This window comes from Eretmochelys imbricata, chromosome 6, assembly GCF_965152235.1.
Source record: "Eretmochelys imbricata isolate rEreImb1 chromosome 6, rEreImb1.hap1, whole genome shotgun sequence".
NCBI lineage: Eukaryota > Metazoa > Chordata > Testudines > Cheloniidae > Eretmochelys > Eretmochelys imbricata.
In genome coordinates this window covers 6037201-6053136 of record NC_135577.1, presented here as the reverse complement: position 1 = coordinate 6053136, position 15936 = coordinate 6037201, and the positions used below count along the sequence as shown (strand labels likewise).

Below are 15936 nucleotides of genomic sequence, written 5' to 3'. Positions count from 1 at the left end.
GATTAGGTCTACACAGTACCCAACTTACAATGAATACACCATGGTGAAATATACCCTAACCTCATACTCTGGAACTCTGGTAGAATTTGTGTCATTTAATAACACAGTAAGAAAGAATAGGTCACATTAATCCCCAGGGCACCAATTACACCAAGCTGGCTTTGGATCACTGAATGCATTGATTAGGTGTTGTGGCTCTCTGAACTCAGGTACTCTCAGTTGCTTTTTGAATCATGTGCCATAGATCGCACATCTCAGTATAAAATTTCCTGCATGCTCCCAGACTGGCAGTTTCTGTTGATGGGGAAATGCCACCACATCTCTCTCTCTCTTCTCAGAAGGTACGTGCTATTGTCCTGAATTACAGTCAGACACACACAGAGACACCATGGGGATCAGCAGCTATTCAATTCCAGACCTCCAGCACTAAAAGCCTCAGCCCCAGCTCCTACCCCTTCAGCTAAAGGAGTGATCTCATGGGTTGGAAAAAAATAGGCAATTATAAAATCACTGAAGCCAGGGCTTCCCATGATGTCGCTGGGTTTTCATACAGGCTCAAGTAAATGCCAAAAAGCTTAATTAGCACAGTAAGCAACTTTACCCCAAATGGACGTGCCAAGCCACAGAGCTCCCCTTGCCCAAAGAGGGTTAAAAGATTGACACTCCTTTACTCTCACCCCTTCTTTAAATAAGGAATAATCCCTTCAAACTGATTCTCTCACAGCAGAGTCACAATTCACTGTTTTGTGTTTGGATTAGTGAACAGGAGTGTTTGTGTGGGGGGCATGATTAACCTGTGGGTCATTGTATTTGCACAGTGCCTGCATTTTATGGAACATCTGGAATGACCAGCTGTGAACATCTGGCTTTGTGGACGAAGCCCTTCCCTGAGCTGGTACTGATGTCCGTTAAGAAACTGATCTCCATTTATCTTCACTTACTTCATTACAGAGACGGGACAGGTTTTCCTCACTATCTACCTGCCCACATCTCTCTAGCTGTCTGATCTCTGTTGAGAGGAGATGGAAGAGGGAAATCACTCAGAGGCGACTGAGTTCATTCTCTCAGGACTGACAGATCGTCCGGAGCTGCAGGTTCCCCTGTTTGTGGTGTTCCTACTGATTTATGGTATTACCCTGGTGGGGAATGGGGGGATGATCTTGTTAATCACAGTTGATCCCCGACTCCACACCCCCATGTACTTTTTCCTCAGGAATTTGTCTTTCTGTGACCTCTGCTTTTCCTCAATAATTTCCCCTAAGATGCTGATGAATTTCTTAGCCGAGAGGAAAAGCATTTCTTACACAGCCTGTGCTGTGCAAATGTATCTCTCTATCGCTTTTGCAGATGTTGAGTGCCTCTTGCTGGCTGTGATGGCGTATGACCGTTATGTGGCCATCTGTAACCCGCTGCTCTATACGGTCGCCATGTCTAGGCAGCTTTGTAAACAGCTGGTGGCTGGGGTATATGCTGTGGGGGTGGTGGATTCAATGATATACACGTGTTGTACATTTCGGCTGTCATTCTGCAGCTCCAACATCATCAATCATTTCTTCTGTGATGTCCTCCCACTGTTGGCACTCTCCTGTTCTGACACCCGCATCAATGACATTGTGATGTTTGTTTCAATGTGCTGCATTCAAGTCATCAGCTTTGTGACTGTCCTCCTCTCCTATGTCTATATCACCTCCACCATCCTGCAGATCCGCTCTGCCGAGGGTCGACACAAAGCCTTCTCCACCTGCACTTTCCACTTGACTACTGTGGTCCTGTTTTATGGCAGCAGCCTCTTCATGTATTTACGTCCCACCTCCAGCTATTCCACGGATACAGACAAAGTGGCCTCAGTGTTTTACACGCTGGTGATCCCCATGTTGAACCCCCTCATCTACAGCCTGAGGAACACGGAGGTGAAGGACGCCCTGAGGAAAGCAATGAATAAACTACTAAACAATTCTTGAATCTGTTTAATTCAGGACTGGTTTAGTGGTAGGGAGTGAAAAGAGGTGAATTCAATTCTCAGACAATGACAAAATAATTGCGGAGAGCCCGTGGCAGTTTTGTTCATTATTATATTGTTATTATTATTAATTTTTTTTGTATTCCAACAAGGTCTGCAGTCCCCAACTGAGATCAGTGGACAAAACAAGGGAAACATCAGATAAAATGCAGAAAACCCAAGTGCATAGTGTGCCGGGTTCGGTCACAGAGACCCTCATTGGGACTGTCACCTCATGTGCTGAAATTACCTCTGAGCCCATTTTCCCTTCCAGCCTGGGCCTCCACAACCCTGTCTTGTTGAGCCAGACACACTACCCAGCTGCAACACAGACCTAGGCTCTGGATGATGCCCCCAAAGCTGCAGATCTAGACTGAAACCAGCTGAGTAGGACACCTGTCTCCAGTACACAGATACCGAGCTCCCAATGGGATCTAAACCCCAAATAAATCTCTTTTACTCTGTATAAAGCTTACACAGGATAACATGACAAATGCTGACCCTCTATATCCCTGCAAGAGAGATATGCACAGCTGCCCCTGCCCCCCGGCTCCTGGCGAGGTAACAATTACACTAAGTTTATAAATAAACAAAAGTGATTTTATTAAGTATAAAAAGTAGGATTTAAGTGGTTTTAAGTAATAACAGACAGAACAAAGCAAAATAAAACAAAACACTAAGCTTAATACACTAAGAAATCAGTTAGAAATGTTCCAGTTTTTCTCAGGATAGAAAACATGAGAGTTTTTCTCATGTTACCTGCATGCAGTGAAAGGTTTGAATAAGCCAGATGAACACAATTTCCTCCCTGTCATCCTTCTTTATTAATTTATTTCAATCCACCACAAATGGTATATATCACCACACGTTTATTTATTGCCATAACTCATTTTATTTTCTTCTTCCAGTCCTTCGTGGAGCAACCATAATATTTTATAATAAAGTTACAGGTAAATAAACACTCGTCTTTCTCCTGTTCTTTCCCATTTTCTAGAAGAATGAAAAAGCTGTGGAAAGAGGTGCAGCCAGTTAAAATGGATCTCAGGATCTGTTCTGCTGCTGAGATAATGTCTTTGGCTTTCCCTGTGGTGCTGTTTCCGTACATGGAATGTTGGTTCCATTCGCTGAACAGGGTGTGGGAAAAAAAAGATCTGTGACCTAAAGCTGAAAACAATCGTATCCCATTTCAAGACCCATCATCTTTCTTGGCTCATGGATCTTGACCTCCTCCCTGGACTAGAACTGGTGATGCAAAGGGGAAAGGCACCTTGTCTCAGCCTCAAAACCTTCAGCCATTCCCTTTCCCCAAAACTGTCTTTCTTAAAATCCTTACGCTTTATCCACTACCCACATTGCTCAGCAATTAGCTCACTGCTTCAATTCTGCAGAGTAGACCACCACACGTCAGAGTGAGGAGAGAGACTTTTTTTAACTTGATATCACTGTAAAGGTAGTACTGACCTATGGGGCAATTTAAGTGATTTGTCCACTTTCTGACAGAGGAGAAGAATGGATCCAGGTCTGCTGAGTCCGAGTCCAGCAGACCATCTGCCCTCCATGGATCAAGGAGTGATGGACGAAATTATTCCTTTCCTACCTAAAAGAATCTGCTATCCTGTGACCCTAAATCTTTACATAAATACACATCGGGTCAAATTTAATACACCAAACCAAAACACATGCATGTCCCATTATAAAAACATAAGAATATTAAGAATGACCACACTGAGTCAGAGCAAAGGTCCATCCAGCCCAGTATCCTGTCTACCAACAGTGGCCAACGCCAGGTGCCCCAGAGGGAGTCAACCTAAGAGGTAATGATCCACTGATCACTCTCCTGCCATCCATCCCCACCCTCTAACAAACAGAGGCTAGGGACACCATTCCTTACCCATCCTAGCTAATAGCCATTAATGGACTTAACCTCCATGAATTTATCCGGTTCTCTTTTAAACCCTGTTATAGTCGTAGCTTTCACAACCTCCTCAGGCAAGGAGTTCCACAGGTTGACTGTGCGCTGTGTGAAGAAGAACTTCCTTTTATTTGTTTTAAAACTGTTGCCCGTTAATTTCATTTGGTGGCCCCTAGTTCTTATGTTACGTTGGCTTGTCTAGATTGGAATGCTACCGTGGCAGCTCTGTAGCGTTTCAGTGTAGAGGCTCTCGGTGCTGACGGGAGGTGTTCTCTTGTCGGCAGAGGTAATCCGCCTCCTTGAGAGGTGCTAGCTAGTGCTGCCTACTTGGGGATTTAGGTTGGCTTAACTACGTCGGTTGAGGTGCGATGTTTCCACACCCCTGAGTCACAAAGCCGGGTCGATCTAAGTTTTGATCATAACCCAGCCCCTAATGGAGATGCAGGTATTATGGCGAAAAAAAAAGAGTGTTTTTGCTGATTTAGTTATTTCTTTGGGGGAACGGATATAAGTTATAGAGGCAAAAATGCTCTTTTGCTCGCATAAACTGAGGCTACACTAGGCTGGTTTGACGGTGTAGCTGTACCAGCATAGCTAAACAGGCAAACCTTTCTAGGGTAGACTAGGCCTAAACAAATAGCTTTTCCCATTATTGCTTATTTATGCCTCATCACTCTAGCCTTTGAAACTCTCTTCCCTGGTCTACACTAGGACTTTAGGTTGAATTTAGCAGTGTTATATCAATGTAAACCTGCACCCGTCTACAAGATGAAGCCCTTTATTTCGACTTAAAGGGCTCTTAAAATCGATTTCCTTACTCCACCCCTGACAAGTGGATTAGCGCTTAAATCGGCCTTGCCGGGTCGAATTTGGGGTACTGTGGACACAATTCGACAGTTTGGGCCTCCGGGAGCTATCCCAGAGTGCTCCATTGTGACCACTCTGGACAGCACTTTCAACTCAGATGCACGATTGTTTGCCATTGCTCTGATGCTGGGAGGGGCGACTGAAGACACGGCTTACATGGTTGGCTTCAGGGAGCTAAAATCAACAAAGGGGCTGGCTTTACATCATGGAGTATTTCAGGCAGGACTTCACGGAGGGTTCCAATAAGAAATGGTGCACCTAAGTTATTGTTCTTATTGGAACAAGGAGGTTAGCCTGGCCTCTGATTGATACATGGCTAGATTTACCTTGCTGCACCTTCTCTGTGAGTGACTGCAGTGTGACCTAGAGGAATGAGTCCCCTAGACAGGGGAGAGGAGGAAGGAAATGAGTACAAAACAAATCAGGTCTATTTCTTGTTTTGATCCACTCCATCTATCTTTTACATCTTTGGCGGGCAGCAGACGGTGCAGAAGGACTGCATGCCATCCTCATCTCTTGCCTGCCCGGAAGAAGATGGTGCAATATGACTGCTAGCAATCCGTATTGTCTGCCTGCTCACCATAAGACGGTTCAATAGGACTGACTGCAGGACTAAAGAGGATGACCTGGTCAAGTCATTCCAAACTTAGTCCCTGCGCCCATGTCTGTCCAGGCATTCCCGGCCGACGCGGCCAGGAGCACCTCAGACATGACGATGAAGGCTACCAGTCCTATTGCACCATCTGCTGCCACAAGGCAATGGGTTGCTGCTACTGTGTAGCAATGCAGTACCGCGTCTGCCAGCACCCAGGAGACATACGGTGACGGTTACCTGAGCGGGCTCCATGCTTGCCGTGGTATGGCGTCTGCACAGGTAACTCAGGAAAAAAGGCGCGAAACGATTGTCTGCCCTTGCTTTCATGGAGGGAGGGAACGGGAGCCTGACGATATGTACCCAGAACCACCCGTGACAATCTTTTAGCCCCATCAGGCATTGGGATCTCAACCCAGAATTCCAATGGGCAGCGGAGACTGCGGGAACTGTAGGATAGCTACCCACAGTGCAACGCTCCGGAAGTCGACTCTAGCCTCAGTACTGTGGAAGCGCTCCGCCGTGTTAATGCACTTAATGCACTTACAGCATTTTCTGTGGGGACACACACACTCGAATATATAAAACCGATTTCTATAAAAACGACTTCTATAAATTCAACCTGATTTCGTAGTGTAGACATACCCTCTGTGTGAAGAGTTTCTGAAAGAGAAATATTCCATTAACCTGGAAACACCAAGATTCCAGCAAATAAACAGTTCTCTGGGAGCGTTTTGCACAGGGAAAACTTGAAGTAAATGTAACATATGAGCTAAATGCGCCCTGCCCCCATCTAGTGGCTGGTCCGTAGAGAAGATAAAAATCTATTACGGAGACCAGCAAATGGAGTAACTATGCACTGCAGGGCCTATGCTTTGGTGCTGAAGGTCGTGGGTCCTATAACCAATTATGACACATAGTTTTGGTGCAGGATGTGTTTTCTAGGCCTTGGGATTTGTGCACAGCTAAGTTTCTAGCGGAGGAATTGCCTGTAAATGGTCACATTGTCCTTGCTTGAATGTGCAGGGTTAAGGAGACAGTGCAAGGAAAGTGTCCACCATAGCGCCCCTGCACAGACACCAGGCACGACTGCATTCTCTTTGCTTTCCTGAGTCCAAGCATCGCTCCCTGCTCATCCCCTTTTGGCTGCGAGCTATCAGCCAAAAGAGGGGGAGAAGCAGGGAGGAGATAGGTTCATGTTCCCCCTTCCTCTTAGAAGGCAGCAGAGATGACTGGACCTGGACGGGAGGAGGTGCTGTTCCCTATGGGCCTTTGGTAAGTCCCACTGAAGTTAATAGGTCTGTTGATTTCATGTCTGGGCCCCATTGATTTCAATGTGAATTAGGCACCTAATTATCTGTCAGGATCTAGGCTGGCTGTGCCTAACAGGCACAATCGGGACCTGTACGATGCAAGGAACAGTCCAGCTCTTCCTTTGCTGTGATCGAATCTACTGTCCCCACTGGCGGGTGTTGCTGCGAGTTTACCAGTCCCTTCTAGTGAGCTCCGTGTACCATGAGCGCAGAGGTCAGCGCGGTGGGCCCCCCAAGCACTAGGCACGTGGGGGCTTCTCTGTCCCTTGATGGGTCCCCATTAACCACTTTGCCTTCTGAGACCCTCAGGTGCTTTCATGCTCTGCTTACAACTTCCCGTCCCCAGGCTCTGGCCCTGCTCTCAGGCTGCCTGCGACTTGTCCTTCCACGGGTGCCTTCCTGTCTGATGCTCCTTGCTGTCCCCTGCCCATTCTCAGCAGCTTCCTGGGTGACCCTCATCGTCTCCCGCACTCTGGGTCTCACCGCCTTGCCTGTTCACATGGACCCCTCCACTGTCAGGATGCGGAACTTGGGTAGAGACAGCGCCCTCTGGTGGACATACTTGAACCAGATCCCCTCCCAGAATGAGCTGTGGCCTAATCCTTTTCCTCCAGCTAATTCTGGAGCGGGGTGGGAGTTGAGGCCTGACCATGAGCCGGCAGGTTCATTACACTATCTCTATAGGGCCCAACACCATAACACACACTCCCACTCCTGTCCCCGTACACGCTCTGCTACACATACCCTCATCTGTGTGATGCCTCTCAGATGCACAAGGGTAGTGTGGGAGCAGAGAAATTCAAAATACGCAAAAACAACGAAGAGTCCTGTGGCACCTTAGAGACTAACACATTTATTTGGGGATAAGCTTTCATGGGCTATAACCAACCTCGTCAGGTGCACGGAGTGGCAGTACACTCAGTCCACATGGTGCTTCCTTGCTCAGCATTGGTCCACAGTGAGCTAGGAACCACTGAGCAGACTAAGGCGCTTCCAGGAAGGAAATGGCCTGGGGACTTTAGACTTTCTTTAGGATGGAGATTGCAGGAAAAAACAGCCCCCCTTCAGTACACAAAGCTCACCGTGTATCAACAATTCTGCCCAGGAGTTCCATTACATTGCACCTAAGGCTTCATCAGCTGAAACAAATTCAGTGCACTTATGCATGGAATACTTTATGGAAAAGACTTTAGCAGAGCTGTGTGAGGTGTGGTGGGGGGGCAAAGACTGAAACATTGGGGTTGGGGGGGCTGTAGCACAACAGGATTGAGGGGCATGGGCAGAGCTGTGTGGACAGGCTATGACTGCAATTCCAGGGGCTCCAGGCAAAGAATTAGAGGGGTTATTACAGGTCAGGTCTCGCTAGCTAAGTTCCTTATGTGGCTCCTGTTCTCACAGTGTTGGAGCCCCTTGCCATCTGGAGTTGGTGCTGCAGGCGGAGGTAGCTCTCTGGCGCCCTCTGCTGCTGCCTGCACACATCAGTCAACAACGTCTTCGGGTGTCACACCCTTCGAAGGTTATGTTGCTCCAATATCATTTTCAAAAAGGTTTTGGGGCACTTAGAAATGTAAATACTATTGACTGTCAAAATCTCATTGACGGGGGGGCAGGGACATGAACCCACCTCATCTAACAGGCTAGCACCCGAAATGTTGCTCTAGCCAGTCCCCAGCCTCCAAATGTGTCTTTGCCCCCACTACCCTGCCCTGCCACAGGCCCCCTAAACGCTAGGCTATCTATCCTCTCAACTAAAGTGTGTTGGTAGAGATTGTGTGTGTGTGTGTGTGCATGGATATATGCCACGAATTTATGTAATGGATACCAAGGGGTGCAAATTAGGATTGGATGCAGAGCTGGGGGCATGTGTGGGAATCCTGTAGATTTGAGATGAGATGGACAGGACTGGAATGCCAGGGGATCCAGGAGTAGAAATAGAAATGCCAGCACGATTGCGACAGATCAAAATGAAGTGCACTGTCTATTTGGGGAGTGGGTGGATTTTCAAAATATTCTTTTCTGTCTTTAGCAACTGGTTTTAATCTTTGTTTATTCTGCTCTGAATTCACACAAACAGTTCTAAACACAGAGGCTTCTCTTTGGAATATTTTTTAACAGGAAATAAAGTCTGTACATGGGTCCATAGATTTTAAGGCCAGAAGAGGTCATGATTATCAGTTAGTCTCATGTCCTGCATGCCACAGGTCAGAATATTTCAATCATTCCTGCAGCGAAGGGAATTATTCTACACTATGGGAGAGCCTGTTTCGTAACCTGTGGCGGTGATAGCAGTTTCAGTTTAAAACATGTTTATTCTGTCCATATTCTTTCGCTGTTTCCCCATGGTATTGAGGTGCATCCAATCAAGATGTGTTTGTCCTGGTCTCCAAGGTCTGGGCAGAGGGTGTGTGGGCTATAGAGAGAGAGGTGGATTTGTAGGTCTGACATTAATAGAATTAATAGTAATATTTGACTGATACTAATAAAGTCACTGGAACAACAGTTTTGAATTTCAAATGTATCTTCTGTGCAGTTTTGCAGATACAAATGAAATAATTAGTCTCTGTCTCTGTCTAGTCCCTCATAGGGAATTCTCTGCTTCTAATTTCTTTAATTCCCCTGTGAGGAACAAGGTAATGCACTTTGGAGATTAAGGTAATGCACTTTGGAGCTCCCAGAGATAAATGAACAAGCTTGATGATTGCTGTCCTAACTTAGGGAACTCTGAGAGGCTTCTTCACCCAAAAGAGTCCTGTTGAAAGAGAAGCAGGATTTATACAAAAGTAGCGAGGAGTACGTGTGGCACCTTAGCAACGAACACATTTATCTGGGCACAAGATTTCATGGGCTAAAACCCACTTCATTAGATGCATAGAGTGGAAAAAAAACAGTCATCTGGTATATAAACACAGTCCATGAAAAGATGGGAGTTGCCTTACCAAGTGGAGGGTCAGTGCTAACGAGACAATTCAGTTGAAGTGGAAGTGGGCTAATCTCAACAGTAGAATATCAAGGGAGGACAAATCACTTTTGAAGTGGTAATGGGGCCAATGGAGACAGAGTGGCCCATTTCAAACTATTGACAAGAAGATGTGAGTAACAGTAGTGGGAAATTAGTTTTTGTAGTGACCCATCCACTCCCGGTCTTTATTCAGGCCTAATTTGATGGTGTCCAGTTTGCAAATTAATTCCAGTTCTGCAGTTTCTCATTGGAGTCTGTTTTTGAAGCTGGGACAGGGGGTGGGGGGGGTAATTGGAGCCTATAGAAGAAAAGGACCCCAAAATCGGGACTGTCCCTATAAATTCGGGACATCTGGTTACCCTACTGGTCCACCAAGGGCATCCATTCTAGGCCCCCAGCTCCTCAGCCAACACCTCTCTTGGACGGAGATCTGTATCTCTCCCTCGCCTAACTGGGAATTTTCCAATCCCCTGCCGACACTGTGATATCCCGTGCAAATCAGACTGCCCAAACAGGCCAGCTTCTGTGCTTTGCTTTCTCATTAGAAGGATTATGAACAGTGTAATTGCCAGCAGTTATAAATTACTACACAGACCTTGATAAGCTGGCACATGTATTCTTAAGGTGAAATTATTACAGAGAAAACATATTAAAAACAATAAGTGAACCTACACACCTGCTAATGAGCTTACCCCAAATCTAGCAGGGGCTCTGGTAGGAGTCAGTCTTTCAAACCATTCTTAGGGGTTTTACCTGTGACTACTAGTTCATAAAAGCCTCAACTCAGAACTCCAGCCCCTGTGAATAGGTCAGTCTATCCTTTGTACAGCTTGGGCCACTGATCTTGTGTCTCTGGGAACAGGTAGTCAGCAGAAAAAGGCCCATTCTTCAGGCCATAGCTTCAGTAAGCTGGGTTTTTGCAGAACTGGAGGTGGGAAATTTGCATTCACCTCTCCTTAGATATTTGCCATGAAATCCACTTCACATGTATTGTCCTAAAAGACCATTCTTCTCTGCCACCTTATTCAATACAGCACTTTGATCATCCAGGCCCACATTAATGCATGAGCTTTGTAGTTAATACAATGGACTCCAAAGATATTTAACGTTAATTCAATGTCCTTGGAAAACATCTGTCACAACCACACAAGGACTACTTGAAACCTAATCATCTCTAGATGCGTAATGCCGTGCAGGCATATGGCCTAATAATACTTGGGTGAGCAACACCACACAGGTACGGCTATATAGGCTGGTGACTTCATACACTTTAGGAGAGCAATATGTCACAGGCCCTGCCTGGCAGTTATGAGGGGCCTAATAATTTTTAAGTGAGGAATGCTATACAAGAATTGACATACAGGTTTGTGGCCTACTAATCTTGAGGTCAGTTATACCTCACAGGTGCTTCCATCTAGGCTCAAGGCCTCATAATATTTAGGAGAGCAATACCACACAGCTACTTCAATCTAGGCTCAAGGCCTCACAATATTTAGGAGAGCCTTACCACATAGGTAACACATAGGCTAGTGTCCTAAGCGGGAAACCAAAAGTCATGTTGGAATAGAAAATCGAAACGTTCCCAGTCCAATGCCACCAAAACACTTCATTTCAATTGTTTCTTAATGAGTGCTTAACAAGTGTTCATTCTTTATATTTAACAATCTGTTCCACCTTCCATTTAGCTTTGACGCTGCATACCTTTCCCAGACCTGAAGCAGTGTGTCTGGGAGCTTTGTCTCTTTCACTAACAGAAGTTGGTCCAAGAAAAGATATTATCTCACCCATCTAGCGCCTATTATTATTACGGCAGATGATCACATGCGATGATCCTTAATATTTAATCCTAAAGATTATTTGACTTTATGCCCGTGCAACATAGTTAGCCTCAAGCCTCTCTAGGAATTTATGCATGAAAAGATGTGTTGGGTCATGAGACTAACCAAACAGCTACTAGGCCTTTCCATCCGATGAAGTGAGCTGTAGCTCACGAAAGCTTCTGCTCAAATAAATTTGTTAGTCTCATAGGTGCCACAAGTCCTCCTTTTCTTTTTGCGGATACAGACTAACAGGGCTGCTACTCTGAAACTAGTCCTTTGTGATCTTTCTAGCCTAAAGACATAAGAATTTTGTATACACGGCCATCTTGTGGTGTGTTGCTAACTTTAAGGTTATAAAGCCTGATGTTTGCTCTGTTGTACCACTATTTCAAAGACTATTAAACCTTTTCCTTCCCAGGCAGTGTCTTTGTGTGATGTTGGTTTCTTGAAGATTAAAATGATCACTTTAGATAAGCTATTACCAGCAGGACAGTGGGGTGGGAGGAGGTATTGTTTTATGATCTCTGTGTGTATATAAAGTCTGCTGCAGTTTCCACGGTATGCATCCGATGAAGTGAGCTGTAGCTCACGAAAGCTCATGCTCAAATAAATTGGTTAGTCTCTAAGGTGCCACAAGTCCTCCTTTTCTTTTTACACTGAATTAGTGCACCTGATAGTGACAGTTCCCAACCACTATAAAAGCATATTACTTTCATTTAGCTAAAAGCATCTTTGGATGTCTTCGGTTTGATCTTTGTTGAACGTGTGAGTCCTTCTTTCACAGGAAAGCCTTCTTACACCTGCCCATCGGTGTCTTTGTGGTATTACTCTTTTTCTTTCTTTGGTATTAATAGCTCCAAGGTGACGAAGGCTAATGACTGCAGGGCAGGATTTGTGAGGTGTCTCTAGCCCAGTAATTGTTAGGTTGTCTGTCTGGCCAGCAGGTTCTGTGTGGGGTTGCGAGCCCCAGAAATATTAGGAATGAGGCCTACATGGCTGTACCTATGTGATGCTTCCGGGACAAAGATCATTGTGCTTTCAGGGTTCTTTGTGCTTGCGACATGTACTAGTCAAAAAACTAGGTCTTAAACGTACTGGAGAATCCATACTGTTGCTAGCCTGGAGACCATCAGCTCTAAAGCCTTCTGGACAGCCTCTGCTGGTTCCTTCACTCGTGCCATTTCTTTTGTGTATCCTGAGGCCTAATAATTTTTAGGTGAGCGACACCGCACAGGTACTCCCCTCCAGGCTTGAAGCTTTAGAAACCTTAGGTGCACATACCTCACAGTGGTGCCGACTCTCAAAATGCTCTCAGTGAATAAGAGACACAGTAATTATGTGGTGTTAGTAACTGAACAATTACTAGGCCTTATGCCTCTGTATTACACTGGCTTCGTGTGTGCGTGCGTGCATGCACGAATGTACGACCTTCCAGCAGCAGCCCTGGGGAGCAGTAGCAGTCAAGCCATGGATTAAAGTTAAAGGGAATCTCATTCAGCTCAGATAGTGTGGTCCTGAGGATGGGCAGGAATGATGCCAGGATGGGTAGGAATGGCGTCCCTAACCCTCTGTTTGGCAGAAGCTGGGAATGGGTGACAGGAGATGGATCACTTAAGATGACCTGTTCTGTTCATTCCCTCTGGGGCACCTGGCATTGGCCACTGATGCAAAACAGGAGACTGGGCTAGATGGACCTTTGGTTTGACCCAGTCTGGCGATTCTTATATTGACCTGTTTTTACTGTGCCGAAGACCTCATCGTGAGTCTTTGTAGATAATCAAGATGCCCTCATGGCTCATTACACTTCTTGCAAGAAACCATTCAGAATGACGTGGGCATATCCTGGGACCAACATGGGCACAACAACACTACAGGTAATACTGATAGTTATCAATAATTAAAAGGCCTGATACTCTTTGGGTCAGCAATGCCACACTGGTACTGTCCTGCAGGCATCCGGGGCCTAATAACCTTTAGGAAAGCAACAGAACAGATTTCGTCCTTCAGATATGAATCCAGCACCACATCATCACTGTATTATATACAAATAAAAATGACACTACTTAAGCTAGCATCACCCCACACAGAAATGGCATTGGAGGCCTTATATCTGAAAGTCTTTGAGTTAACATCACTTTTTAAAATTTATTTATTCATTTATTTATTTAATAGGGAGAGGGATAGCTCAGTAGTTTGAGCATTGGCCTGCTAAACCCAGGGTTGTGAGTTCAACCCTTGAGGGGGCCATTTAGGGATCTGGGGCAAAAATTGGGGATTGGTCCTGCTTTGAGCAGGGGGTTGGACTAGATGACCTCCTGAGGTCTCTTCCAACCCTAATCTTCTATGATTCTATGTTGGTAGCAGAAGCTCTCCCACCGACATAACCACTGTCACTTATGGAGGTGGTTTTATTCGGCCAACAGGAGAGCTTTCTTACATCAACGCAGAGCAGCTCCATGAGCGATCATACAGCGGCGCAGCGGCATTAGTACATCTGTGCTGCTGTAAGCTCTCGAGTGTAGACATGACCTTAGCCATTGAGAGCAAAGGGATGCTGGTACAATAACTGACCAGAACTGTACAGAGATAAGGTGGAGGAGGTAATAGCTTTTCTTGGACCAACTTTTGTTGGTGACAGAGACAAGTTTTTGAGCTGACACAGAGCTCTTCTTCAGGTCTGGGAAAGTAACTCAGAATACAGAAAGTAACTCAGGTAAATACAAGGTGGAACAGATTGTTTTTGTCAGTAGTTCACACGTATTTCAAGGGACAATTCAAGGTGCAAGTGGCCTGTTAACACCCCACAGTCACCTGGAGGAAAGGGCGTGAGAAGACCCACCTCAGCCCTTGTCATAAATATAAACGGAAGGTGTCAAGGTTCCTTCCCCACTCTGAACTCTAGGGTACAGATGTGGGGACCTGCATGAAAACCTCCTAAGCTTCCTTTTACCAGCTTAGTGAAAACTTCCCCAAGGTACAAATTATTTTACCCTTGCCCTTGGACTTTATTAGGAAAGCATTGTTTGGAAACTTCTTTCCCCCCAAAATCCTCCCAACCCTTGCACCCCACTTCCTGGGGAAGGTTTGGTAAAAATCCTCACCAATTTGCATACGTGACCACAGACACAAACCCTTGGATCTTAAGAACAATACAAAAAAGCATTCACTTCTTGAAAAGAAGAATGTTAATAGAAGTAACAATAAAAAGAATCACCTCTGTAAAATCAGGATGGGAAATACCTTTCAGGATAATTAGATTCAAAACATAGAGAATCCGTCTAGGCAAAACCTTAAGTTACAAAAAGACACACAGACAGGAATATCCATTCCATTCAGCACAACTGAACATTCCATTCAGTCAACAGTGTGCCCCTGTTGCCAAGAAGGCCAATGGCATTTTGGGATGTGTAAGTAGGGGCGTTGCCAGCAGATTGAGGGACGTGATTGTTCCCCTCTCTTCGACACTGGTGAGGCCTCCTCTGGAGTACTGTGTCCAGTTTTGGGCCCCACACTACAAGAAGGATGTGGAAAAATTGGAAAGAGTCCAGCAGAGGGCAACAAAAATGATTAGGGGACTGGAACACATGAGTTATGAGGAGAGGCTGAGGGAACTGGGGATGTTCATTCTATGCAAGAGAAGAATGAGGTGGGTTTGATAGTTGCTTTCAACTACCTGAAAGGGCATTCCAAAGAGGATGGCTCTAGTCTGTTCTCGGTGGTAGCAGAGGACAAAACAAGGAGTAATGGTCTCAAGTTGCAGTGGGGGAGATTTAGCTTGGATATTAGGAAGGGCTTTTTCACTAGAAGGGTGGTGAAACACTGGAATGCGTTACCTAGGGAGGTGGTGGAATCTCCTTCCTTAGAATCTTTTAAGGTCAGGCTTGACAAAGCCCTGGCTGAGATGATTTAATTGGGGATCAGTCCTGCTTTGAGCAGGGGGTTGGACTAGATGACCTCCTGAGTTCCCTTCCAACCCTGATATTCTATGATTCTATGAACTTAATTTCTCAGCCATTTAAAGAAATCCTAATCTAACACATATCTAGCTAGATTACTTCCTAAATTCTAAGACTCCATTCCTGTTCTGTCCCCGGCAAAAGCATCACACAGACAGACCCTTTGTTTTTCCCTCCCCGCAGCTTTTGAAATCATCTTGTCTCCTCATTGGTCATTTTGGTCAGGTGCCAGCAAGCTTATCCTAGCTTCTTAACCCTTTACAGGTTAGAGGATTTTTTCTCTGTCCAGGAGGGATTTTAAAGGGGTTTACCCTTCCCTTTATATTTATGACAGAAGGGTAACCACCTTTCTGTATACAGTACTATAAAATCCCTCTAGGCCAGAGGCACACAATCCTCTTACCGGTAAAGGGTTAAGAAGCTCAAGTAACGTGGCTGGCACCTGACCATGATGCCCAGTAAGGCGACAAGATTCTTTCAAATCTGGTGTGTGGGGGGGTGAAGATTTGTTTTGTCTG

General features: G+C 45.5%; 1 protein-coding gene and 1 pseudogene across 1 annotated transcript; one reads left to right on the top strand and one right to left on the bottom strand.

The window, feature by feature from the left end:
* LOC144266026 (up-regulator of cell proliferation pseudogene) overlaps window positions 1–15936 on the bottom strand; it is a 131297-nt pseudogene that overhangs the window by 93992 nt on the left and 21369 nt on the right.
* On the top strand, window positions 1023–1961 carry LOC144266341 (olfactory receptor 5G9-like). The gene has a single exon (XM_077819792.1). The coding sequence runs from the start codon at window positions 1023–1025 to the stop codon at window positions 1959–1961; it is 939 nt and encodes a 312-aa protein (XP_077675918.1).

What these genes read in the sequence shown, in the direction of transcription:
- LOC144266341 (XM_077819792.1), top strand. Translation starts at nt 1,023, where the DNA reads ATGGAAGAGGGAAATCACTCAGAGGCGACTGAGTTCATTCTCTCAGGA.